The 26,338-nt window shown below is 33.6% G+C and overlaps 1 protein-coding gene across 7 annotated transcripts in view; it reads right to left on the reverse strand.

The window, feature by feature from the left end:
* Nucleotides 1-26,338, reverse strand: part of ROBO1 (roundabout guidance receptor 1) — a 1,017,320-nt gene that overhangs the window by 65,602 nt on the left and 925,380 nt on the right. For all 7 annotated transcript variants that reach the window (XM_074361428.1, XM_074361430.1, XM_074361424.1 and 4 more), the window contains 6 exons: nucleotides 14,730-14,854; nucleotides 12,314-12,485; nucleotides 4,901-5,106; nucleotides 3,303-3,384; nucleotides 2,956-3,124; nucleotides 2,695-2,861 (listed from right to left, as the gene is read on the reverse strand). In XM_074361428.1, the coding sequence (XP_074217529.1) occupies nucleotides 2,695-2,861; nucleotides 2,956-3,124; nucleotides 3,303-3,384; nucleotides 4,901-5,106; nucleotides 12,314-12,485; nucleotides 14,730-14,854 (921 nt within the window). The remainder of the gene's footprint in view (nucleotides 1-2,694; nucleotides 2,862-2,955; nucleotides 3,125-3,302; nucleotides 3,385-4,900; nucleotides 5,107-12,313; nucleotides 12,486-14,729; nucleotides 14,855-26,338) is intronic.

Consider the following 26,338-nt stretch of genomic DNA (forward strand, 5'->3'; position numbering starts at 1 on the left):
AAACCCAGAGCCTAGTCTAACTTTATTATTTTGGGGATTATATATGCCAAGTCCTTGGATTTCTTTTCCAAGGATGTGATTTTCAGCCTTCAGTGCAGCCCCACAAACTCTCCTCACTGTCCTCCTCTGAAAAGTTTACCTGAAAATGTAGTGGTCAAAAAAGAACATGTTACTCCATTTGTGATCTGACCAGTTCTGATTTTGATTTGCATATAATTCTGCGAATGCCAGCTGAGACTAAATCTGTAATTTTGGCAACTACTCACTCAATTGGCTCAGACAGTTGTTCTAACTGACTTCCATCACTGACTTCGGCCTGCCCCCACCACCCTGACACACGCTCACATGTGCTCCCTTTAAGCCCAGTATCCTCAGCCTATCCTTCTACAGCTAATTTTTAAAACCCAAGTTCAAGTACCAAACTTTGAAATTTGCTCCATTAATTTTAATCTTGTTAGTGCTGGCCCACCATTCCAGTCTGTCTGGATATATTTAAGTCTGAGTCTCTTATTCAGCACACTAGCTATGTTCTTCAAATTTTACGAACTTCCCTTATTTTTCGTCTAGACTCTGAAATAAATACAAGTCCAATAACAAAGTCTCCTGGCATAAAATAGAAAAGAAATATGAGTCCTGTAGGTTTATAAATTGGTTAGTTAATTTCATCCTTGTCCAATCCTGTGGAGCAGGTATTTTTAGCCCCATTATACAGGCGAGGAAACTGAAGCTCAGGACTAAGGAACTGAGATGAAAAATTCTTTGATTTCAAAATTATATGCCTGTTTCATTGTTTCTACTCTCCCAATTGACATGGGTTCATTTCATGTAGGTTGTTCTACTGTCTCTTCATGTACAAGGATAAGTTGATTAAAATTTTAAAAGATTTAAATTAATTTTCAGATAAAATGTTAACTATCTCCTTGCTTACAGCTGAGGATGTATCTTACAAATTCATTCATGTGAGTATATGACAGAATCGCCGTTAATCAAAGACTTTAACTTAGGTCTACGGGGTAGAGACCACTGTAGTGGGGACAAAGGTTTAAGTTCACTTTACAGCTGTCATAGTTTCTGCATTCTTCACAAATGCATAGCTAATATTGAAAACCTCAAACTGCCTTAAGGCAGGATCCAAGAATATTAAAGCTACTGGTGAAGTGACTCATAATAGCAAATACAGGCATTTGGGTGTGTTGATTTCACACAGCAAGAAACAGATGTGGGCATGTTCCACAACTCAGTTTGCTTTCTCTGTGAATTCTGAAACAAAAAGTCCTTCCAAAAGCATTGTTGCTACACTCACTGGAGAAGACAAAACGTGCAATATGGCTGGCAGACCCTCTCCCAAACCAGGAAAAAAGTAATTTAAGTCTTTCAGTAATTTTGTGTACAACTTGTTCTATCACTGTAATGGAGTTACAATTTTTCCTTTGGAAACAAACAACTCAGGATAGAGACATTGGATTCTTCTGTCTGTTGAGAAACAAATCTTATATTTCTAACAGATGCAAACTACTATATATATAAAACAGATAAACAACAAAAACCTACTATATAGCACAGGAAACTATACTCAGTATCTTATAATAACCTATAATGGAAAAGAATCTGAAAAATAATAGATATATAGATATTTGGATAAGTGAATCACTTTTCTGTATACCTGAAACTAACACAACATTGTAAATCAACTTTATTCCAATAAAAATGGAATTTTATATTTCTAATTTCTAGCATCTAGAATTACCATTCTTTACTAGTACAAGGACAAGCATATTTTAATTGTAATGACAATATTTCAAAAAAAGGTAAAAGTTGATTCATATTCATCTTGTTTTCAATATATAAATTTTACTACTATTAAAGCATTAAAATAGTAGGAGGAGCAAGAGGGTGGATAGGAGATAATAATCTGTCCGTTGAAAGCTAAAAATAATTTCTATTCACAAAAGACAATAAAAAAAACAGTGTATCCAGAATGTAGTTCAAGTGAAAAAATTTCCAATTTCAAATGTTTTTAGAAGCAGCTTAAATATGTTCATTTTTCCTTTTATCTGTTTCACCCAGCTTTTGACGAAAATATACATGATTTCCATTTAAAAGTTTAATATATCAAGGCCCACATAATTGGCAAGGAAAGACAGGCCAAACAACATACCGACCTAAATTATGTTTTTTCCATGCTTTGTAAGAGGTTGACTGGACAGAGGGATTAAGAATAAGTTCATCCGATGACTATCTCTTACATTTGTGTGATTTCCAGACAGTATTACTTGACTATGGTTGTAATATTCAAAACTCATCCAGAAGGTCATGAGTATTAAACTCAACATAAATAAAACTACTCAATTTTAAATACAATTATGTGATTAAGATTTTACACCGACACAATAATCATATTTAAAAATCAAGAAATTGAATATAACACAAAAATATTTGCATACTATTTTTCCTCATTGGATTTGTGATTTTATAAAATGAGAAACATTTCTCTGTTATTAATCTAGTCTTGGAGTGCTTAGTCCAGAAAAATAAGAAAGTTTGCAGATACTGTGTATTAAAAATTAAGAGCAACTTGGACAGCAGATTTATGTTAAATATGCAATCCTAGCATGTAGTACAAAAGATTTACCTGTAAAATTAAAACATCTAAAGATAAGTAGGTGTCACAAGGTTGAGTAAATCAAGATTTACCTTGTGTTTTCACTGGATCTGATATCTGGCTTGGATCACTAATTCCATATGCATTTGCTGCCCTCACAAGGAAAAGGTAAATTGCATTAGGTTTGAGTCCTTTAACGGCAAATGTTTCCATTTTCACATTCTCTGCTACAGTCTGCCAGCTGCTACCAGATGCATGGCTAAGGACAGAGACACAAGTTAGAACTTGCATGTTTAATGGTAAATTAAAAAAAAAAAAAGAACAACAACTAGGAAACATCATCTTCGCTCTACCTGAAGGCTTCTATAATATAAGACGTTGGGGTTGCACCTGAATTCAAATTTGGTTGCCATGACAATGTTACTGTATTTCTGCTGACATCTGTAACTTCAGGTTTCGAGGGGGCGCTAGGGATTAAATTTGGGTCAGTGGGTCTTGGAGGCTGAACCGGAACTCCAAATTCTAACAGAAAGGAAAAAGATGAAAGATGTTTATTTACACATATACAGATAAGTACATGAATGCAGATAACGTATCCATACACCTACTCAGGCATCAGGACATCTGCTTCATCTTTTTGCCAGTAGGTAAACAACTATATTTCAAGCTTTGTTTTAAGGTGAAATGCTGTCTAATTTACCTTGGACTTCAATGTAAGCGCTCCATGTTGCCTCACCACTGGGGGTCGATGCAATGCAGGTATACCGACCAGTGTCACCCAGCTGAGAAGACAGACGGAAAATAAACATTTGGAACAATCAAGAGCTCACTGGGCTGGAAAAGCAATTCTAGTTTTGTATATGGCCCATGAATATGGATAACTGCATTAAAATGCACTAGACAGAAACTTACTCTCAATTTGTTTTTATTGAACGTGAAGTAAATTATTGCTTGAAGACAGAAGACAAAAAAGGCTATTCTAATTGTATAATAAAAATATAATATTTAAATGCATTAACGTGTCACCATTTTCAGTTTTGGAGGCAGTACACAATGAGGTATATAAGTTAAAAATCAAAGGGTTAATCTTTATTACTAGTTTATACTTTATATTTAATAAGTCACATAATAAGTTTAATAAAGTTTAGCCAACGCCTATTCTTGCTATTTATATTTTATCTGAGTTACACCCATATGGATATTGGAGATAGATATTTATAGAAAACAGATTGACAAAAACTGATTTCTTCTTAAAGCATTCACTTTTTTCCCCCATTTTATTTTTTTAACCTGTAACTTAAGACAGTTTAATAAGTATAAAGTCAAACCCCAGCTGGAATAATGCCCTTTCTTTCCTTAGAAAGACTGACTGCCAGAAAACAAACACAGATCATATGTTCAACATTAAAATCACCACTAGCATAATGAACCCATATACCTTTGCTTAAGGTAATAACTCTATCATAAAGTAAAGTTGGATAAAGCAAGAATGCTGTCATCTTGCTCTGGCAATTGTAATAACAAAGTCACAATCGTTGTCACAAAAAAAGTACAACATATTAAATTTTGTGGCACATAAAATGAACTGCTATGTTGATCCAAAACTCCAAAGAAGCCGCCCACAATAGGCAGTAAAGCAATTGAAATTTATGTTTATTGCTGTCAAGGCTATTCTTTCATATGTCTCATAAGCTTGTCTGATCTTGACCTAGAACGAAAAAGAAAAATCAAAACAAAACAACACAGTCCTGAAAGAACAGGTATGGGATGTGAGGCCCTGGGAAGGTAACTCCGTAAATTGTTCCCACAAACCTGAGGCCTTTCATCATTTAGCAATCTGATTTGAAATGTACATTCAATGTGTACATTGCTTTATAGTTTTTGTTTGCATGCATAGTATTCTGTAACTGCAAAATGCTGAACCAGATATTCACAGTAGAAGAACTGTCCAAGTACACTGCACCTAATATGGTACTGGAAAATGTCTTTGAAAAATGCTTTATGGGATGAAAGCATCATATCACTAGTTGGGAGGGGTTTTTTTTCTTTTTCTCCTGCAAATCCTCACCTTTTTCTCCTCCATATAAAACCTTAAATTAATTGCCATGGGCTAAATTATGAGAAAGCCATCTTAAATGCATAGTGAAATGTCTGAAAAAATAAAGCATCAAATTAAAAATATATTAATACTGTTATTAGTATTTCATTGATTCTAAAATTTGAGACTTCAACACTAGTTGCTGGAGACAAAACCGAAGTGGAACAAAATGGAAAATCCAGGGTGTCTTTGCAATTTACCTTCGCATATCGGATCTGCAGTACTCCAGTCTCCAGCTGTTTGATTCGAGAATCTTGGGTTGAAACGAGGACTCCGTCCTTTCTCCACAGAATTGTGGGCACTGGACTGCCTGTGGCCACACAGCTGAGCACTAAAGTACCATCCACTGCTACAGTCTGATTCACAGGACCTTGTCGAATGACTGGGGGAGGTCGGTCTGCAATCACTGCCAGGAGGAACAACAGGAAAAAGATTTCTGCAACTGGAAGCAATTTTCTAATCATCCAAGCAACAGCAGTCGCTCTAGGCTTTGAAACAAACTAATTAAACAAGTAATTGATGTAGGAGACATGCACTATTCAGAATGCATTTCTGTGATGTACTGATTCAGAATATTAAAATGAGACACCATGTACTCCTTTCACATGGCCAACCACTGACTAGGCTTGCTGCATTGTCAAGGGACCTATTTAACTGAAGAGTCCAGAGGCTAAATAAGGACTGTGGATGGTGACGTAGATGCACAGCGGTGAGAAGCTGAACGTTGTACTTTTTCATCTTTAAACTATGTAAAATACAAGACACAACAAAAAGACCATTTATCCCAAGGAAACCTATGAGACAAATTTTCATAAATGAACCAAAGCCAACTTGGTAATCGTTCTGTGTCCAACAGAAAAAAATAATGGTATATCACCATGTTTGACAATTTCATATTCAAAAAGTGCTTTGGACTTTGATAACTGACAAATCAATACAATTAAGCTCTTTTTACCTTGGAATTTTTTCTATTAAATGAATACATAGTTAAAATTTCCCAAGCCAAATGAATTCAGAGAAATTGGAAAACTGTCCAAATATATTGTTGGTAGGCTAATCCAAAACTGTAACTCAAGCTGATATCCTAGCCCAGGGAATATCACACTTCCATATCAGAATTATAGGACTGGGAAGACACTTCTGCTAATTCTATTAAATTAATAGTTTTAATGTCCTATGAAAGGAAACAATGGGAGGCATTTCTATAACGTATAAAAATTATTCTTATTATTATACAAAAAAAAATCTAAAAACTTTATCTGAGATAATAAAGTCATAATCTAAGGGAAAATCCAAAACGATTGTAGTGGAACTACAATAAATCCTGCATTAGAGAGATGTTCTGAGCCCCTGACCTGGGCAATTTAGGTGAAATTCCTTAAGTAGTTTTTTAAATGAATGAACACTAAAAATTAAAGTTAATTTTTCATTATTAAACTTAAAAATTCTGAATATCAGTTAACAATTTATTAAGTCACAAATATTCAAAAGACAAATCTAAGAAGTTGCCTGATTAAAGAAAACTGGTTGCCAGAGTAACTACATTTTGGATGCAACCGTTTGCAAAGCTGGATGTGTCATGTTCAAAGTCTTATGCACCAAAGATTTTTTACAAGCTGGAGTCACACTTCCATTTGTCCCTCATTTTTCATGCAGTAATTATTAGTTTGGGGCATTCAATCTCAGAAAAACGAGAAAGCAGAGAGTGAAATCAGTAACTGTGCATTTTCACGCCGCTCCTCCAGTTCCCTTCCACCCTTGGTTGCTGGTGTGAAATCTGTTAATACTGGAGGCTGAGGGCATATTAGAAGGCTGGAGCTTGAAACTTGGCAGGAGTGTTTTAGATACTCCACGGATGAAAAAATATAAGCCAATAATTCCTTTGCTTAGACTTGTTTAATCTTTTCTACATTATCTGTTGAGATTGGCTACAATCAAATTAGAGGCCCCTCCTGGTAAGCATGAAAAAATAATGATAGTATTTTATTGCATTGGGGTTTTTATAAGAATCTGCCACCTGTGTTCCCTTGATTATAAGAATAAATAATAATTAATTAAATTAGTATCAGAGTGGTTCTCTATAACTGATTATAATGAAGTCCAGTAATGGAGAGGTTTACATTCGGTAGTCCTGTTATATTTAGAAACAATCCAACATCTGGGGATTTATTCAAGTTTCTGTATCTTTACAGTTCTTTGATGTTTACATCATATTTAGCATCATCCATACCTCCTTATCCTGTCCCAACACAGTTTAATGATGTTTCTCTGTTATTGATTTCTTCCTGGTTTACACTGGGCAGTTGACAAAAATAAAGAAAAGAGGAGTAGTGTTGATTATCAGGCTACACCATCTGTCATGTGTCTTTGGGCAAGTTCCTTAAATTATATAAGCCTCAGTGTTTTATCTGTAACATGAGGATAATAATACTTGTTCTAACCAGCTCAGGAGATTGCTATGATTTAAGTGGAATAATAAATATGAAAGTGCCTTGCTAATTGCAAAAAGCTAGACATTTATATGAATTGTGCTATCCACTTATCCTTTTCTATAAAACTATAATATGTAAGTAAGAGGAGGAAAAGTTCATAAGAGCAATTTTACATTTTTAGGTAGAGAAAATGATTAGTGTTGTTACATATTAGAATAAAATACTGATGAAATGTTTAAATTTACACAAACTAAAGTGTGTAGTACATACAGAAGTCAACCCTAAATTTAGGGTTTATGAGGAAAACTTCAAATAAAGATTCTAACATCTTACATTTGGATTATTTGAATGAATTATCAGCTAATAAAATAGGATGTGTAAGAAACAGAAATTCAGTTTAAAGAAAGTTAAATGCATGGACTTTGGAATCAGAAAGATATAGCACTGTGAAATAAAAATGTTCCACATCTGTTCCCTAATATAGAAGCCAAGAGATTCCAGTGGCTACTGAGCACCTGAGAGTGGCTGGTGTGATTGAGGAACTGAATGTGTAACTTAGTTTAATTTTAAGTAATTTTCATTCTAACTTAAATGGTCTCATGTGCCAAGTGGCTACCATATTGGACAGTGAAAACTTTTGTTTTAAATCTCATTTCTGCTAGTTTGCATCAGAGGGGTTTGGGCATAACTTTTCACCATTCTCTGCCTCAGTTTCCTCATCTGTAAAATGAGATATCAGATTTGAAATTGCTGGAAAATTCTTAATGAAAAATTCTTAGCACAGTGCCTGGCACAAAGGAGCCACTGAATAACTGTAACTTCTTATGAGTCAACATCAGCATAGTGGTGACAGTGGTGGCGGTGGAGTCGGTATGAGCAGAGTAAAGGGTGATACGCCCCTGTTAGAGCAGAGTTTACAAAAGTTTACCTATTTCCCTCCACGTTCAATGAAAGATTTAAAGATCCTAAAATGAGGGTATATCATCAGAGGTAATTTTGTCACATCAAAAATAATGATCATGTAAAGACTATGTTAATACATATAAATATGTTTATAAAATAATTCTGCATGAAAAAAGAAGACAATTACATACACACAGACTGGTTTAAGTATGTAAAATTGACATTTATACACCAACAAACATCAGAGTTATAATCACAACTGCCATCTGTTTGCAAACATATCTCAAAAACCTATGAGTTAGGCTGTAAAATATCTCATGTCAGCAATTAGGGAACTGAAACATTGAAAGCTCGAGTGACTTGTCGAAATCAGAAAGTTAGTCATCGGAAATCATTAGTAATTGAAAGTTAAAACTCTTTCCATTGTGTATCAATAGCTTTTGAGAGATTAATGCAAGTGATTTTAAACTTTACTCATCATTTAATCATCATTAACTAATTTTCCTTACATTCTAGCAATAAAGAGAAGAAACATTTTCAATTAAATAGGTGATATGCACTTCTGTGTTCCTGAGTCAACTGCTCTTTGGGGTAGACCTCGGCTACAGAAAAACAACATTTCAAAGACAGCTGCTACTCTACCATACTCTGGGCCTCACGCTTTCTCCTGCCTCTGCCTTTGTTCTGTTTGCAAACAATAAAGAAAGAAGGTCAGGAAACTAAAGTCAAATAGAATTCAGAAAGCACTCTGCCTGCTACCTGTCCTCTTGATTGGACTTGATAGTATGTAAATACTGATATTGTCAGCACTCACAATAGTACAAGTTCACTTACGAAGAAGTAGTTCACAGTTGTAAGTTGTTTGTACACTATCTATGGACTCCAAAAAAATAAAACTAAACTAAAAATACAGTACCACCACAGCAAACACAAAACCACCTTAAATCTCCCCAGAGACTGTAAGATGAAATAGGACCTTTGGTGTTAGGAGTGAATTGCCTACTAGGCATGGACCCCCAATCCACAAATTTAGGCGTTTTGTTTTCATTTTAGTTTAGCAAAAGTTGATACACTTGATCTATTCTCACAAATGTAACAAACAATTCATGATAAAGCCATGTCGAAGGGCATAGAAAGTAGAAAGTTTTGCTTTCAATGATTAATTATGAGAATAGTAAGAGATAACTTGAAAATATTTTATCATAATTTATTTGGCCTTTTTCCATGTACATCTTTACATACAAGTTGCTTTATAAAGTTGCAGTTATACATATATATATAATTCTATGTTCTTTTTCTATATATTGATTATCAAATTCATTACATGGTCTTCACAATCATCATTTAATAGCTGTAATGTATGTAAGAAACTGTAAAAACATTTTAGGTCATTCTAACTTGTTGGAGTCAAGATATTAGATATTTAATATGTATCAAAGACAGGGTTAAGAGTGTGGACTTTTGAGTGAGACAATCCTAATTTTGAATTCTGACTTAACCAAGAGCTAGCTGTTCATTCATTCCTTCTATGTTTCATCCACTTATTCAAAAAATACCTACTGAGTGTCTACCATGTGTCAGACTTTGGTGGATTTTGGGTACAAATTTAACCTAGTTGGACATATATGGGTCCGACTTTCATGGAACTCAGTGTCTAATGAATATAGAAACATAAACAGAGAAGATAGGAAAATAAAGGAAAAATCTGTGTATACATGTCAGGAGGTAGGGGCATAGAACCAATTTTTAAGGAGTTAGGGAACGCTTCTCGAAGGAAGTGAAATTTCAAGTCAGTAGAAAGAGCATGCGCAGGAGTCTTAAGACAAAGGAAAAGCCTATCCAACACAATAAAATTTGGGCATGTGAGAAACATAGTATTCAAAACCAAGCCTGTCGAGGTCATACGATGAATTGTAAAGGATATTAAGGAATATAAACTTTATCTTGAGAACACTGGGAAACAAAATAATGAAATTAATGTATTTAAAAAGTTCCTCCTGAATTTTTCCTTGCATTTGAAAAGGGTGTCTATAATATCCTAGCCAACATTATATTTACTGGTGAAATAGAAAATGCTTTCTCCTTGAAGTTAGGATCAAGAAAAATTCGTCCCTTATCACCAATTCTACTCATTATATTGGAGATCACAGATAATATAGGACAAGAAAAGAGAAGTAAAAGGTTTACATATTGGAAAGAAAAGTAAACTGGTTTATTTGCAGTTGACAGATTGTGTTCAGAGAAATTTCAAAACAATCTACAAACTCTTAGACATAATGGGTGGATTTAGCAAAGATGCTCTTTACAAAAGTCAATTGTACATCTTGCCTCAAACAATACAATAATAAAATGTATATGTATATATAAATATATATATATATGCAATCACATCAAAAATCATGAAACATTATAGGTATAAATCTGTTAAAATGTGTGTAAGACTTTGAAAAATATAAAATATTGTTGAGAGAATTAAAGATCAAAATAAATTTATATCTATATATGGAATATATGTCATTTCCCTAAATTGAAAGCCTCAATTTGTTAGGATGTTAATTCTCCTTAAATTGTTCAATAATTTAGGTGGAACTAAAATTTAAAAAGATTTTTTTGTTTGTCCAGGATACGTGTGTTTGTGTGTTTGTATGAGCATGGGAATTGTCAAGCTGATTTTAACATTTATAAGAAAATGCAGAAGACTTCTAATAGCCAAATGAAGATAAGAAAAAGTTGGAGACTTACACTACTAGTTTGTAAGGCTTAGTACAAAGCTATAATAATTTAGAGTATATACACTTGCATACATAGATTAATGGAATAAAAGAGAATAGACGTGAATTACCACGTTTATGTTCATTTAAATTATGATTAAGATGCCACTGCACTTCAGTGGGGAAAGGACTGTCTTTTCAATAAGTGATGCTGAAACAATTAGTATCCATATAAGGGAGGAAAGGAATTTTGACCCTTATTTTACACCATACACAAAATTATTTAAGAAGGATTAAAAACTTAAATCTCAAAAGTATAGACAATAAAGATTCCAGAAAAAACATGGGAGAATATCCCCATGGTCTCAAGGTAGGACAGGAAATAAAAAGCAGCAGGTATAAAAGAAAAAATAATACATTGGTCCTCATTAAAAGTAGTTACTTAAGCCTTAAAATCATCATCAAGAGAATGGGAAGAAATATTTATGACACGAATACCTGACAAAGACTTGTGTCTGAAATATATGAGAACAATTTTTAAAAAGGGAAATGAATATATGCATCCACCAAAAGGCAAAGCAAGATAATTGATTGCTCCTGCCCACCAACAGACTTGTACAGGTATATTTAACTTTCTTCATAAAAGCCCTAAACTGGAAACAGCCCATCAAGAAAAGAGTACATAAACTGTGAGCTATTTACACAGTGGAATATTATACAGCAACAAAATGTATCTATGTTTATTTTATGTACATATGTGTGTATACACCTGCTCTCTACTTTTTGAAAGTTCATTTCATGCCATTTTGCTTTCATGAAAGACTACATTAAGTACCTGTTTTGGTTAACTGAAGTAAATCTGAAGTGGATTTTTACTTTTATGAAAAGAGGTAATTGCTTCTTTGCTTTATGCCATTTTGGCTTACAAATGTTCTCACAGGAATGCTCTACTTTCAGAGAGTGGGGGAAACCTGTTATATACATATGTGTATATATATTTTTATGTGTATATGTTTACTTATTTTCTCTTCTCAAATTATTACTTCTCTCCATCTTATGGTTTGGAGACTTTCTCCATTACTATGACTTTATAATATATTTGACATTAGTTAATCATGTTTAGCGGAGTTGATAAAAAGAACAAAACCCTCTTATTGAGAAAAACTTAATCATTATCATGAATTGTGAGTTGGATTTGTCAACAATTCATCTTATCGCCTTAATTTAGAGGAAAGAAAAAGAATGATAGTTCACACTAAGAGATTTTTAAAATAACTTTTTACTTTCCAAAACATGAATATAGTCCTATGTACAACTATTCAGTGTAAACGTTTCCTTATATAATTGCTATGCTTTTATGAATCTAATTTGATGCTAGAAGTTTGCAGTACAGTCAAGTTAAAATAAGTATAATTTTACACTTCATCATTGTACCGACACCCTCTTTGGTCTTACACCAAAATTGCTGTAAGAAACGTTACAAAGCTGAAAACAAATACATTTACTGGCACTCTCTTCAGACCCTAAGCCACACTTGGACATTTTGAAATAAAATGCTCTACTTTACCATCGGTAACTTCCAAGTATGCTTTTGTGATGATACTTCCGGCAACATTTAAAGTCTGGCAGATATAATAACCAACATCCGACCGCTGTACGTTAGTAATAGTGAGGTCACCAGTCTGGGAGACTGAAAAACGGCTGGATGACTGTGGTGGCTGATATGAGAAAAGCAGATTCTAGAATCCAGAATTTGGAAGGAAAGAATAACAATAGGTTAATTGCTAGTTTCCAATATGTTGGCATATATATATATATATATGTCTATTTATATTTATATATAAATAGATATATAAACATTTACACATACACATATACAAACATGCATGCCACATACGTACATATATACGCAAATAAGCTAAATATTCTTTCATCACATACCCACGTATACAGATGTGCACACACATAAACATATAAATGCACAAGGTTTAACGATCTAGCCTTAAATAGGGTCACCTGATAATTTAAATAAATTCTAAGTAATGATATGTGCTTTTTATTATGTTTCAAACAATACTAGATATCAAAGACCATTAGATATCATCAGAATTAGAAGTTTTACATATTTAACCAAAGTCAAAAGTTTTGTTTCACATATATGTGATTATTAGGATTATAAACACTAAGTTTTTTAATATGTAAACAACACTAAAATGTAAGCACATTCTGACAAATTAAGTTTAAGGATATCATTTTGGTACCATAATGAGTATCTCTGTTACTTGTCCATTATAAAAGCTCAGTAATCTCTATCAAATTGGTAACAGTTTCTTGTTCTTCCTGTTAAATGGTGAGCATATCTGTTATAGATTATTTTGAAATTTAAATATTGAATTTAAGAATTCATAATGGAATTTTACTTCTGCAGAAAGTTATCCTGCATACAAACTCAAGACAATGCATGATGTTATTTTGTGGCACAAATTTCTCTCTATGAATCAAAATATCATGCTCGCTGGAGGGAATGTATATTTCATACAAAATGGCACATCATGTCATTGTTTTTTATGAAATAAAAATATCAGTATTTCTTCTAATCAAATAAAGTTGCTACTTTTTAAAAGTTTAGGTGTCTTTTAACATATGGATATGGATCTAATGGCAAAATTTTAGGAAAAAGGGAGTTACATCATTAAATCAAACCAAACTATAGATTTTAAATAACAATGAATAATTTATTTAAATAACTAAATGAATCATTTAAATATTACTCTACTAAGAACTTCTAATGGATTTACTATTATTGCTACACAAATGTTCTTACATAATACAATTTCAATTTTTCCTGTCCTACTAAAATATTTTGTTTTTTCTTGTCTTTAATTTGCTGTCAGCAAATTTAGTTCTCTGAGGCCAAATGAAACGTGTTAGAACCAACCACGGTATTAGGTTTCAAACAACAGCCTCTGTACTATAATCAAGTTAGTATTTGCCCACCGAAGTAAAAATAAACGTGACCTTGATGGCACTGCCTACAAGTGATGAGTGAGTGCAGCCAGTAAACTACCTGTGTGCTATGTGTATGAACACAGTAGAAGCAACATCATAAAACAACACACGCAAGGTTGATTTAAACAAAAAAATAAAAGAAGTTAGGAATAACTGTATTAAAAATAAATGAGAACTTTTTTTTTATAAGGATCAGAAACAAGTAAAAGGAAATGTGTCCATTTATTAAAGAAGGCAAGTTACTAAGAGATGAGAAAAAAGTTGTATTTTTAAAACTATTTTAAAGTTACCTATTATATTTAAAGTGAAATTGTTTCAAAACTCCCCTTTTTAATAAGAGAAAGCCCAATAGTGAATTTAGAATTTCAGAATGGTGATCACATGATAGTTTTTGAAGCATTAGGATATACTGAACTATAGCCAACATGACATCTATGTTAAAGAGACTTTCATACAGTTTGATGAATCTTTAGTTGATATATACATATATGATTTAAAACAGAAAGAAGTGAGGAAGACATTTCAGATTCCTGGTGCTTTCCAAGAAATTCCACTGACTAATATTCATCTTTGTGTTAAATTTATATTTAATATATAATTATAGATATATTTATATATTTTAATATATAATTATAGATATCTGAATAATAAAAGTTATGACTAATTGAATTAAGTTGAGAAAAAAAGTAGTTTTTTTTTTTTAATGTGACTGAATTGGAAGTAGAAGTCAATTTCATACGACAAAACAATTACTATTCTATATACCACCCTCAGTACCAAAACTTGGCAGGAATATGTGAAAATTAAAACAAAGCAGAAAATTTTGTCTTCTCTTGCATTGCCGAAATTTTTAGGGCATTCAGAGATTTCTCAGTTCTCTTAAAGTGACAGCTGTGTGACTAAATAATTTGTTTCCTTTTCTTACATATGTGGCACTCATCTTTGCTGACTGAAATACTAGAACAAGGTCATACCTGGCTCCCCTCTCTCCTCCAGAAAATAGCTGGTTGAGGGTTTCCGGTGGCTTCACACTGGAAAGTCACAGTTCGTCCTAAGGCAACAACCTGGTCACGGGGTTTCACGACAAAATGTGGAGGTTCTGAAGGAGAGGAAACAAATTACAGCAAATCAAACGCACAGTCATTGTCTTAATTAAGACAGTTTGCTGATATCCCAAGTGCTGGCATTATTTTACACCACTCACTATGTACCATAACACATAATGTCCCAGTTCCCATCCTTAACTCAATTGAAGCTAAACTGTTAAGTGCATATTTACAGAGTGGAATAGTGTAGTTTTGTAAAGAGATTTTTTTTTAATTGCCTGACCTTCTAAGATTAACCTTCATATTAAAAAGAATTCATGAACTGCCATTTGACCCTTTACATTAAACATACATCTAAAATTGTAGGAATAAATATCTGTTCTCCATTAGGACTGCTTAAAGGTGCATGGACTTTAATCACAGACACAAGGACCTCCTGATGAAGGCAGGTCCTAAAATTACTTCAATTTAACTCAAAAGCTTCTGAAATGCTACCATGCAAATTATAACCATTTAAAATCTTCAGCCCAATTATTTGAATAGAAATGAATTTAAAGCAATAGTGGAATTGAACGCCTCCTTCATTTACATAGGCAAGGGCATGTTCAAACAGAATATATATGGAAATGAGGGCAAATTTGAAACATCTGCTCATCCTGACATTATAAATACTGCCAGCTTTGTCCAAACTGTTTGATTGATACAGGCTTAAATGGCCACTTCATCCAGCAGTAAAAAGAGTGTCAGAAAATTATGTCAGTTACATTGAGAGCAATGGCAGCTGAAAACACTAGGTGTGCTGATGGAGTTATTTCCTGAAAAAAAACAAACAAAACAAAAAACCTTGTTTTGGGGCTGTGCTTTATGCTTGGAGAAAAAAGTACACTGAATAAGTCTTTTTACCTACTGTTTACACTTTTCAAGTTCATTTCTTACCAGCTGTCTGAAACGCCTAATCAGTCTCCTTTCTTGTCTCAGATCAAATTGATGAGAACATGTCAAGCCAGACATCTAACAGTTTATAAGGGATAATCCACTTTTTAAGACAGTTTTATTATTTCTACCCTTTTCTTTAAAAGTACATTTAGTTACTTATGTCACTCACCGAGGATAACTCCTTAAAGTGAACATGAATCAAAAAGCATATTCAGATGTTGTTCACAAGGGCAACCACTCTGCTCGCAAGAATACGATTTCTTTGTTAAATGAAGGTGAGGATTTGAAAGGGTACTTTTCTCTTGCTAAATATTTTCTGGTCAATTGCATCTAAGGCATGTATACATATTTGTAATATATATGGTAATATATATTATAATATATAATATATAAATGTATAAATTTGCACATTTGTGTATGTATACACATTTATACTTGTTTGTAAAGTCAAATATAAAATCTCTTTAACAAAGGAATACATAAAACAACTTGCTGAAGATTGCATGGTCACAAAACTGAAGAAAGCAATTAGATCTCCTAACTTCCAGGTTAGTGTGCTTTCTTCTATACTTCCTCTTTATTTTAAATTGAGGTTTAGTAGAAATTATACCATTTCACTAGGAAATTATAGATTGGAAAAATCAGGTCAAATGCCTTCAAAAGTCCTGTAACTTATAGGGAAGGAAAAAATGAAGTTAGAGGAACAGGTTTAGGTTCAATTTAGTAAGGCTGACGCTCAATCTTATAATTTTTTTAGGAACTCTGATTGTAATTGAGTGGTTTACCCATGAATTTCGTAAACACTATCATTATCCAGGTATAATAACAGGCATGTGCCTCATCGCCTGGAGATTCTCCTCCATACACTGTCATACAGGAGCATTTGATTCCTTAGTTAAGGGTTGGAATAACTGATGGAGAAATCAGACCAAGAAATTGAAAGGATTGACTGGCTAATGAACTAAATCCAGAAGAGAGTTTGGTTTGTTTCAATGAAAGAAAACCAAATGATTAATTAAATGAATGGAAGAATATGACTTTCCAATAAATGCAGGGAATCTGAGTAGGAAAATATAAACGTTCAAATCACTTAGACAAGTAAAAACTTCGGGTGGTCTCTTTCCTAAATCTCAGAAGCATGTCTAATAACATGTGCCAGAATCCGTGTTTCTTTTATAAAATGCCAGCTCTCCTCAAACCTCAAAGACTTATGTGGGAACGAGGGATACAAACCCTTATGCTAACTACATGTCTCCTGCAGCAACTCTTCCACACAGGATATTTGCCTGGAAATGAATTTACTATATCTTGTAGGCATATTCTCTGGCCAACGTCAACAATGACATCAGTCTCAAGGAATGTCTTAGAAAAAGCCCTTTTCTACATATATGTGAAATATCTCTAAGAAAGATTTTTAAATGGATTAAATACACTGCTATCAGTCTTCTATCATCATCACCTATCTATTTAGATTGAGAAGGTCAATCACCATATGCATCTACTTGATGTTTATGATAAAATGTTGGAATATTTTTAAAGGCTGCAATATTTATGCTTACTCTAATTAAAAATATATAATTGTGTTACTAATGTCGCATATGTTCATTGTTGAAAATTTGGGAAATTAGACAAGCTAAGAAAAAAAGAAAAGCTACCTATAATTCAGCCATGCAAACTAGACCATATTGTTTCAAAATATTCTCCTGCAACATCCCTTTAATGACTGCTGACTGTTTAATAGTCTAAATACAAATTACCTTCATTATTTAACCAATCTATTGTCTTTAAATTGTTTCCAATTCCTATTGCTAAAAACAGTGGTGAGATTAGCATCTTTCTCAATTATATTCAAGTGTATTTCAACTGAAACTCTCCCTTTTAAGGCATTTTTCCTCCCAAACCTCACAAACACTAAACATTTACATCCTTGTCAAACTTAGACTAGAATCTTTTCTTAATTGGCATGTTTATATTAGTGAAGTTAAACATTTATCTTCCTACTACCTAGTCACTGATACCCTGTTTGTTGTGGATATTGTGTTCCTGTGCTTAACTTTTGGACTTCTCTAAGAACTAATGAAAGACCAAAATTTTATCTATTTCTCATAAATGTAGATATATTCTTCCATTTTGTTGAAAGTCTTTCTAATTTAGTTAGGGATTTTTGTTAATCTATCAATATAGGTTATATAATACATAAGAAATTATATTATATAAATATCCTCTCCATTTTCATCCTGTACTTTTGTTTTTATTAACTTTTAATCCATCTATATTTTTGCAAACATGGAAAGCTATTTTTTTCAACTAGCTCATTATTGCATCACCATTACTGAATAATCCATCCTCTTATCTGTGTTAGTATGAAGCGACATCTTTACAATATTTGTGTAGCTTTTTAACTTAAAAAAATAGAGAAATTCTTTTAGGGCCCAAACTGTTTCCTGGAACACTATGCAAAATTCTCCAAAAGTGGTGCTCCGGCAACTTTAATGTGTGTGAATGGATTCCCTAAAGTATTGATCATGAAAATACTTAGAAACCTTTATTCATATGAGGACAATTGTTTATCAAAGCAAACTTTGATACATTTTAGACACATCATGTGGTTATTTCGTACATATAATGAAATGAATCTGACACAAAGAAATGAAAATGAGTGCAAACAGCCCTAAGGGCAAGGTTATTCACCAAGAGGACTTTTAATGTCCATTATTGAACAATAGTTATAAAAACTCAGATAGACAGACATGAATTCATAAGCATATTTTGGACCCTCCCAAACCCAAACTCTTCTCTGGGTACCTGTTTTTGTTCATTTATCTTCTGAGATATAAACTGAAATAATACTTAATCAAGATATAGTCTTAGCATTTTTTTGAAAAGAGAAAACAATAAAAGGATGCAGATCACATATTATTTAATAAGACATACAGTTAGCAACCCCATTACCTTTACTCTTTGTCACAGTTACCCATACTTCCTGCAGACTTTATTCTGTGCAGTCTGTCTTTGTGGCCAATGACAAGTGAAATATGGAGGCTGACTGGTTGAAGGACATGGAAGGGTATGGATGGAAAGGGGAAGAGAAGTTCCAGTCACAGTGACACGATGATTAGAAGATGGCCAATAAAATGTCAACTTACCAGACCCAACTAAAACAAAACAAAAAAAGAAAACATGGAATAAATAAAAATAAAGAAACAGAAAATGAAACAGAAAAAATAATAAGACTTGACTTAACAATGATCTTTCTTTTAAGATAAAGTGAAGTATACATTAATATTTGGATACATGGCTCACCATGTCCATGAATGAATATTTGTTAGCATTTCCAGTATCATTATAAATAATTTAAGAAAATGAGAAATGAACCTTAAAATTTCTACTTTGATTAAATGGCAGTGCTACAATAAATGATAGCTATAAAATTATAAAACACTTTTCAATGACTTTACGTTATTGCTACCACATGACAGTTAGATACCTATATATGTAATTCATTTTACAAAACACTATAAATCTTAACTGCTAATGCTATATAGAACAGAAGTCAAGCATCTTAACCAAAGATAAAGAAATGTTAAATCCTGCAACTCTACCATCAGATTAATTTTTAAAAGGTTCATGCTGCCAATGATATTCTATTAAACCAATGCTTCTCATACTTGAATAAGAATAGGAATCATCCTAAGATCTGGTTAAAATACAGCTTATGATTATACATGTCAGGAGCGTGACCAGGGGTTTTGCATTTCTAACAAGCACCCAGGTGCTGCTGGCTCATGACCATAGGTTGAGTAGCACAGTTAATAAAAGGTGTTACATTTAAATTCTTGCATATTTTTAATTGAGAAGACCCACAGGAAAAAATGTAAGCATGTTATGGAAACAGATAAAACTTTATAACCCCATCTAATAAAGTCATAATCACATTACTCGCTTTCAGTACTGAAACATTGGGCATTTTAGCACAGAAAGCTCAAGTAATACATATTTAAAATACTGGAAGGTGATTGTTTTGCTTTGCTCTTTTAGAAACAAAGGTAATTACTGTCAAATGCAGAGCATTTTCGTAATAGCCCAGTAGACACCCACAATACATTTTACTCAAATAAATAATGCCTATGTCCTTCAGCAAGTCACAATTAATTAGACTTGATATACATTCCTGTACTTTAAATAAATGAACTATGCCAAGCACTGCTGCTGTGAAATGGTGGTTTTAAGAGTTCTCTTGTTTATTGCTACCATATATGCGGAATTTAATGCAATTGAGAAACACATTGTCACTCACACCTTCCTTTCAGCATTGAGTGAAATCAATTGTCTTTATTTTTCACTCCATAGTAAAAATTCTTAAGCACAGTTTTTCAGTTATGCAGGCAAGAAAAGTTTAAGAGTACATATCACTCTCATTTACTCGGGCATAATGTTTATCATAGCATCAATAGCTTCTCTATAGATTTGAAAACACAAACAGAGAGGATCTGACTTGATCACATTACTCAGAACCTTAAAGATGATGTCTTTTAAGTGACAGGAAGAAACGGTCAGAAGCTACAGGAGAGAGAGCCTGACAAACTGCACCAACTGTACTGTACCAACAGAATTTCAGCTTAAGAAAACAAAAAGTCATAACATTAGCTTTTGGGTAATTTGTGAAAATAAATTTGATCTCATTAGACTGATGCCGTTCAAATCAAGCCTCACTCTAAGTCAAGGGATCAGAGGAATGATTCCCAACTAGTTTCTAGTCATATCTTTTTCAGTCACTTACAAATCCTTTAACATTTTCAAAAAATATTTCACTTGTTAGAAATCAAAAAAATCGCTGGAAACCTGCTCATACAAAATTTTAAAAAGCACTCTTTCCTTGCCTATAGGTTTTACTAGCAATTGAGCCATAGGAGTTGAGTCTTTTATTAATTAAAATACAGTGTGTTTAAGAACATGAGGCTAATACATTTGTATATCACATCAATGATAAATGATAACTGTAAAATATTTCCTTGTCTATTAAGGACCCTAAAAGTTATCTAAGACAACATCTAGCACAGAGACTCCTAAAACATCAGAGGATTTTGAGAGGACCCTATCTTGAACGATCATTTAAGCTTTTAACAACCATGATTATCAGGAAATGATTCTTCTTATCTAAATGAAAACCTGCCTGTCACAAATTCATTTGTTCTAGTTTCAGTGAACAAATAAATGCCATTTATTTCCTCCACATAAAATCATCTTACTTATTTGAATAAAACTATCATCCCAAGCTTTCTCTTCTAGAGAATCAATGATAGAAATTTCTTTTAAGTTTTTCTCAGATTTTCCCCTTTCTCAATATTTCTCTCAGGCTCAGGTCAAAGGATTTTTTCCCATTCAGAAAGCAGAGACCTTCTACACATCAGGCAGTGCCCATGACTGTCCGGCTGGATAAGTCCACAAAGAATCAGAGAAGAGTGGAGTCACTTGGACCCTGTTCATTCATTATCCTCTCAAGTGCATGGTTTACGGGCAGCTTCTCTCACACCTTCCACGTAACTCTTATCAACCGTTTTTACTGCTGTAAAGGCTGGGAGCACCTCTATCCCAACTCACTTTTCTCCCCAAGAAAGAGGAAAAGCCTGTCTGTCTCTCTCCCTAGTAAAACAATAAAACAATAAAATGTTAGCTCTGGAAGTGATCTTAAAACTTACCAGTCTAACCCAGTCCTGTTTGCATGAGAAAATGGAGAATCTACATTGTTAAGTAACTTTCTCAAGGTCACAGATGACTAACCAAAGACTGCCTTCCAGGTCTTTTGACTAAATCCAAGTCTGTACAAAAGTTCCTACTAGTTCATCAGTTTGGGGAGAACTATATGCAATAGGAAACAGAATCTATTTGATTTTACATTTAAACTGTCACAAATTGTTTCACCTAAAATCAATCCTACCTTCACATAAAAATGGTTTTAAAGAATTCCTCATACTAGAATTCTTTTGAGAATATTTAGCTACAGTTTTCAAAAGAAATGGGAAACTAACAGGTGAGAGGAAAACAGACTTAAAGCCTCTTGAAACGTTCACCTCTTTGGAAAAATAAGCAACACGATCATTTCATAAGGGTAGACAGTTTTAATCATGTCCTGTCTTGAAATCATTATAAATTGAATAAAATAGTACTCTCCTTTTTTTTTTAACATTTTTTATTGATTTATAACCATTTTACAATGTTGTGTCAAATTCTAGTGTAGAGCATAATTTTTCAGTTATACATGAACATACATATATATTCATTGTCACTTTTTTTTGCTGTGAGCTACCATGAGATCTTGTGTATATTTCCCTATGCTATACAGTATAATCTTGCTTATCTACTCTACAATTTTGAAATCCCGTCTATCCCTTCCCACCCTCCACCCCCTTGGCAACCACAAGTTTGTATTCTATGTTTATGAGTCTGTTTCTGTTTTGTATTTATGCTTTGTTTTTTTTTTTTGTTTTTGTTTTTGTTTTTTAGATTCCACATATGAGCGATCTCATATGGTATTTTTCTTTCTCTTTCTGGCTTACTTCACTTAGAATGACATTCTCCACATTCTCCAGGAGCATCCATGTTGCTGCAAATGGCATTATGTTGTCGGTTTTTATTTTGATATTTTATTTTAATATTTGATACTTTGTCACAATATTTTGTCACATATACCTTTTAAGGTAAATATGTCAAATAGGAAGGTAAAATAACTTAAAAACAATTACATATTTTCAAGAGAAAAACATTACTATTGTGTCTTTTTAACATTGCAACATTCTGTCAGTTACAATCCATCTACAGTAACAGCTTTAAATTTCTTTATATTGGAGGGAGTTTAGAAAGGGTAAGTGATTAAAGAATTTGCCACAAGGCTGAGTTTGTATAGAAAGCATACTATTTTCAACTAGATCATATGTTCTTGGGATTGAGTAGGGAAAGAAGGAGAGTTAAGCAAAGTCTAAAATATATATGTGTGTGTATACATATATATATAATTTATATACATATAAATTATAAAATTATAAAGACTCTGGCTCCATTTTGAGACTGAAGGAGAAAAATGATAGCTTTTTAAAAAAACATTTGGAGATATACAAATATTATATACTTGACTAACAGTTTTAGAAAAAGAACTGTTTAAAAAGTTTGGGGAAAGACGGCATAGCTCAGTGGTAGAGTATGTGCTTAGCGTGCACAAGGTCCTGGGTTCATCTCCAGTACCTCCATTAAATAAATAAATTAACCTAATTACCTCCCCCACCAAAAAAACATTTTTTTTTTTAAGTTTGGGAGAATTCAGCCTCTTGTTCTCTCTCTGTCTCACAAACACACACACACATACACATGTCACACACTTAGAATAAGAGACTTTCTTCCTCTTTTGCATGTGCCATCAAAGGGCTCCAGTTATTTAATCACTTTGAAATCTTCCGTATTCTAAGAATGTACACTGTGTAGACAATAATCTTTAGGTATAAATAAGAGAAGCTAAGAGAGAAAAGAAACAAAAATGAAAGGAAGGAACCAAAGAAGGAAGGGAGGGAGGGACGGAGGGAGAAAGAAAAGGCTCGTTTCTTCTCCCTGCTTGTCACATCCAGGAGACATGAATCAGAAAGGTGATAAATGTTTGAAAAAAATTATACAGAAGCTGGAGGAAGAGGCTTTTTTCTGGTCTGAGAAAATAAGTTAGCCGGGCAGATACTTAAGATTATGTCTAATAACCACGGGGACCAGCAACCTTGATTGACTACTTAGGCCAGAAGAGGAGAAGATAATGGGCCTGCATGATAGCACGAGCTGCTCAGGAAACGTACAGACAAGAAGCAGTTAACAGTAAAGGTCACTGAACCATGAGCTGGTTGCCGACTGTGATGTCTCTAGAGGTCTTTAAAAATGGAATTTATTTCCATTTGGCCACAACAGTTTAGCTCTATAACCCTGTCTGCTAAAGAAATAGAGTAGTTAGCTCAAAGTGCTTTCTACGCTGTGATTTTAAGAGTGTAGAAATTCAGAGGCAAAGCGGGACAACAGATACATCCCTCTGCTTCCAAAATTTTTCCTTCAGATTATGGATCTACAAATGGACACTTTACTAGAAAATGTCCTGGAAAATATTCTTTTCAGTTACTATTACCTTAAGTTGATGAAGTACTTTATCTACAGAGCTCATATGATAAATCCAGGCGATATCAGAAAATTCCAAGAAAGCAAACTATTTATATGATCAGCACAACAGTAAAATTATAATTTTGGTATTTTCACACCGAGATCTCAATTTTTGAAGCATAATGGCAAACATATTTGAGTTTATCCTTACAAATTAAAGTACTGAGATTCTTCGCTGTTCACAATGGACCAAACAATTATTTTTAATGTAATGACAGAAGACTGCCACAGTATCTGGGTCTAAAATAATTTAAGTATTTTAAACTCCTAGAATGACTCCATAGGACACTTCATAGGTAAGCAAATTTATCAACAGTAGGACCGATCCTACTAGCAAATATCAGAGAAGAGCAGCTTTCTTGAATGGGCTGCAAACAAAATCACCTTGTCTATGGGATTCTTCTGCTAATTCACAGATACTCATTTTCATCATTAGTAACTAAATTCTAGTGAATCCTTAAATTGATGCGATTTTTTTTCATTCTCATATATAGTGTTTTTTGAACATCAGGGCTCAATTAACAAATCTGACAGACTAGAACTGTAAATACCACATTCCAGAAAAATATGAATGGAGTAAAGTAGTGAGTTACAAGATTTTTTTTTGAGAAGAAACACATTTTTTATCAAAACAGAGGAGCACTTAGATTTTCAAGCAGTTAAGCTATCTACATTTGAACTGACAAAACCCAGTATCTGTTATACTGGAGAAATTATATGCATAGATACTCATGAATGATAATATCTCTAACAATTAAAAAACCTCAGGATATTTTAATACTAGGTATGATTTCTTTTTAGGGAAAAAATTGAGTCTAACATAAAAGCCTGTCATTATGTCTTTCAACTTTTCAGACATAAAAATAGAGTGATTAAGAGGGGTATTTTTAGAATGTATTTAATGGATACATAAAATGCTGTGAACTTTTCCCCTCCACTCGATTACCTCACTTTATTCTGGTTGTCACAGCCGAAGTAGGGGTGCTTCCAGCACCTAGTGGGCACAGGTCAGGCACGCTGGTAACCATCCGACAATGCACAAGACAGTTCCCACAACACAGAATGATCCGACCCAAAATGTCAACAGTGCCAGGACTGTGAAACCTTGCTATCTATTATTCAGTCTGAGGTTCAACAGAATAGTAACAAATAATTATTTTCCCTCAAAAACGCTCAAAAGATCTTGCACTATGCCTGACATATCACAGGTACTTAGAAAAAGTTACTATCCCTCCTCTTTTCCTTTGGCCTCTGACAACGTCTCCACTGTCCCCAAAACAGTTATTAAATGGCGCAACTTAGATATCTGCCTGCTAGAGTCTGACACTGAAATGCAACTACCCAGCAATCTATGACAATGCATGTGCCACCTGACAGAAGCTCTCAGGATCCTGATTTTGGTGGTAACATTCCCTAAATCAGTTTAGAAAGTCAGAAACCGAGATCTGTCCTCTCTCCTCAAGATACACAATCCATTACCAAATTCCGTAGCGTTCACTTCATAGCCCTTTGTCCATTCCATCCACCTCTTTCTACATCTATTGCTACCACGCTGGACAAGCTAGCCAACAACGCTCACCTGAACTACTATCTTGCTTTTCTTCCAATTCAATCTCACAATGTAGCCAGAATGATTAAAAACTAAACTCACCTGATTATGCTAATTTTGCTTAAAACCTTTCAATATGGTCCCATTGCTCTTAAAATAGAGAGCAAAATCCTTAACATGGCCTCGCTGTGTAAGTCTTCAGTGCCTTCTCATATCCCCTCCCCTCCTCCATCTCCCTAACTTAGCCCCATAGGTCTTATTTTCGTCCGTAAGTGAACCTTGCTCTGTCTTACTTCTGGTCTGTTTATGCTGTACCCTGGGATCTTCTCCCTTTTAAGTCCTACTCACCTTAGCTCTCAGCTCAGAAAGAATGTATCTTCAGAAAGCTACCTTTAAATCTGATACTAAATCTTATCAGAATGCTTATGTTTTCCTACCAACCTGAACGTTTCTCCTAGAGCACTCATCACAGTTTAAAATTATACATTTGTGTGATTATTCTACAAATACTTGTTTCTCAAACTAGCTCATAAGCTCCATGAGAGCAAGTATTTAACCATTCTGTTTGCCATCACTTCTCTAGAACTTACTGAGTCGAGGACATTACTCACATCGTAAATATCTGATGGAAGAATGAACGAATGATAATAATGTCCCCATTTCCCAGGTGAAAGCACTTTCTCCCTCCCTGGCATACTTATATCTTTACAAATCCACTTTTATACTCTGCTGATACTGTAGACATTTGAGAGTTTCTTTCTCAATAAGCTCCATGAAGTCATCTCCATGTCTTCTTATCTGTGCGTCTTTCATGGCATCCAGCACATTGTTTTATACGTAGAAAGTGCTCAAGAATTTGTTTAGTTGA

Source organism: Camelus bactrianus, chromosome 1, assembly GCF_048773025.1.
Source record: "Camelus bactrianus isolate YW-2024 breed Bactrian camel chromosome 1, ASM4877302v1, whole genome shotgun sequence".
Lineage (NCBI taxonomy): Eukaryota > Metazoa > Chordata > Mammalia > Artiodactyla > Camelidae > Camelus > Camelus bactrianus.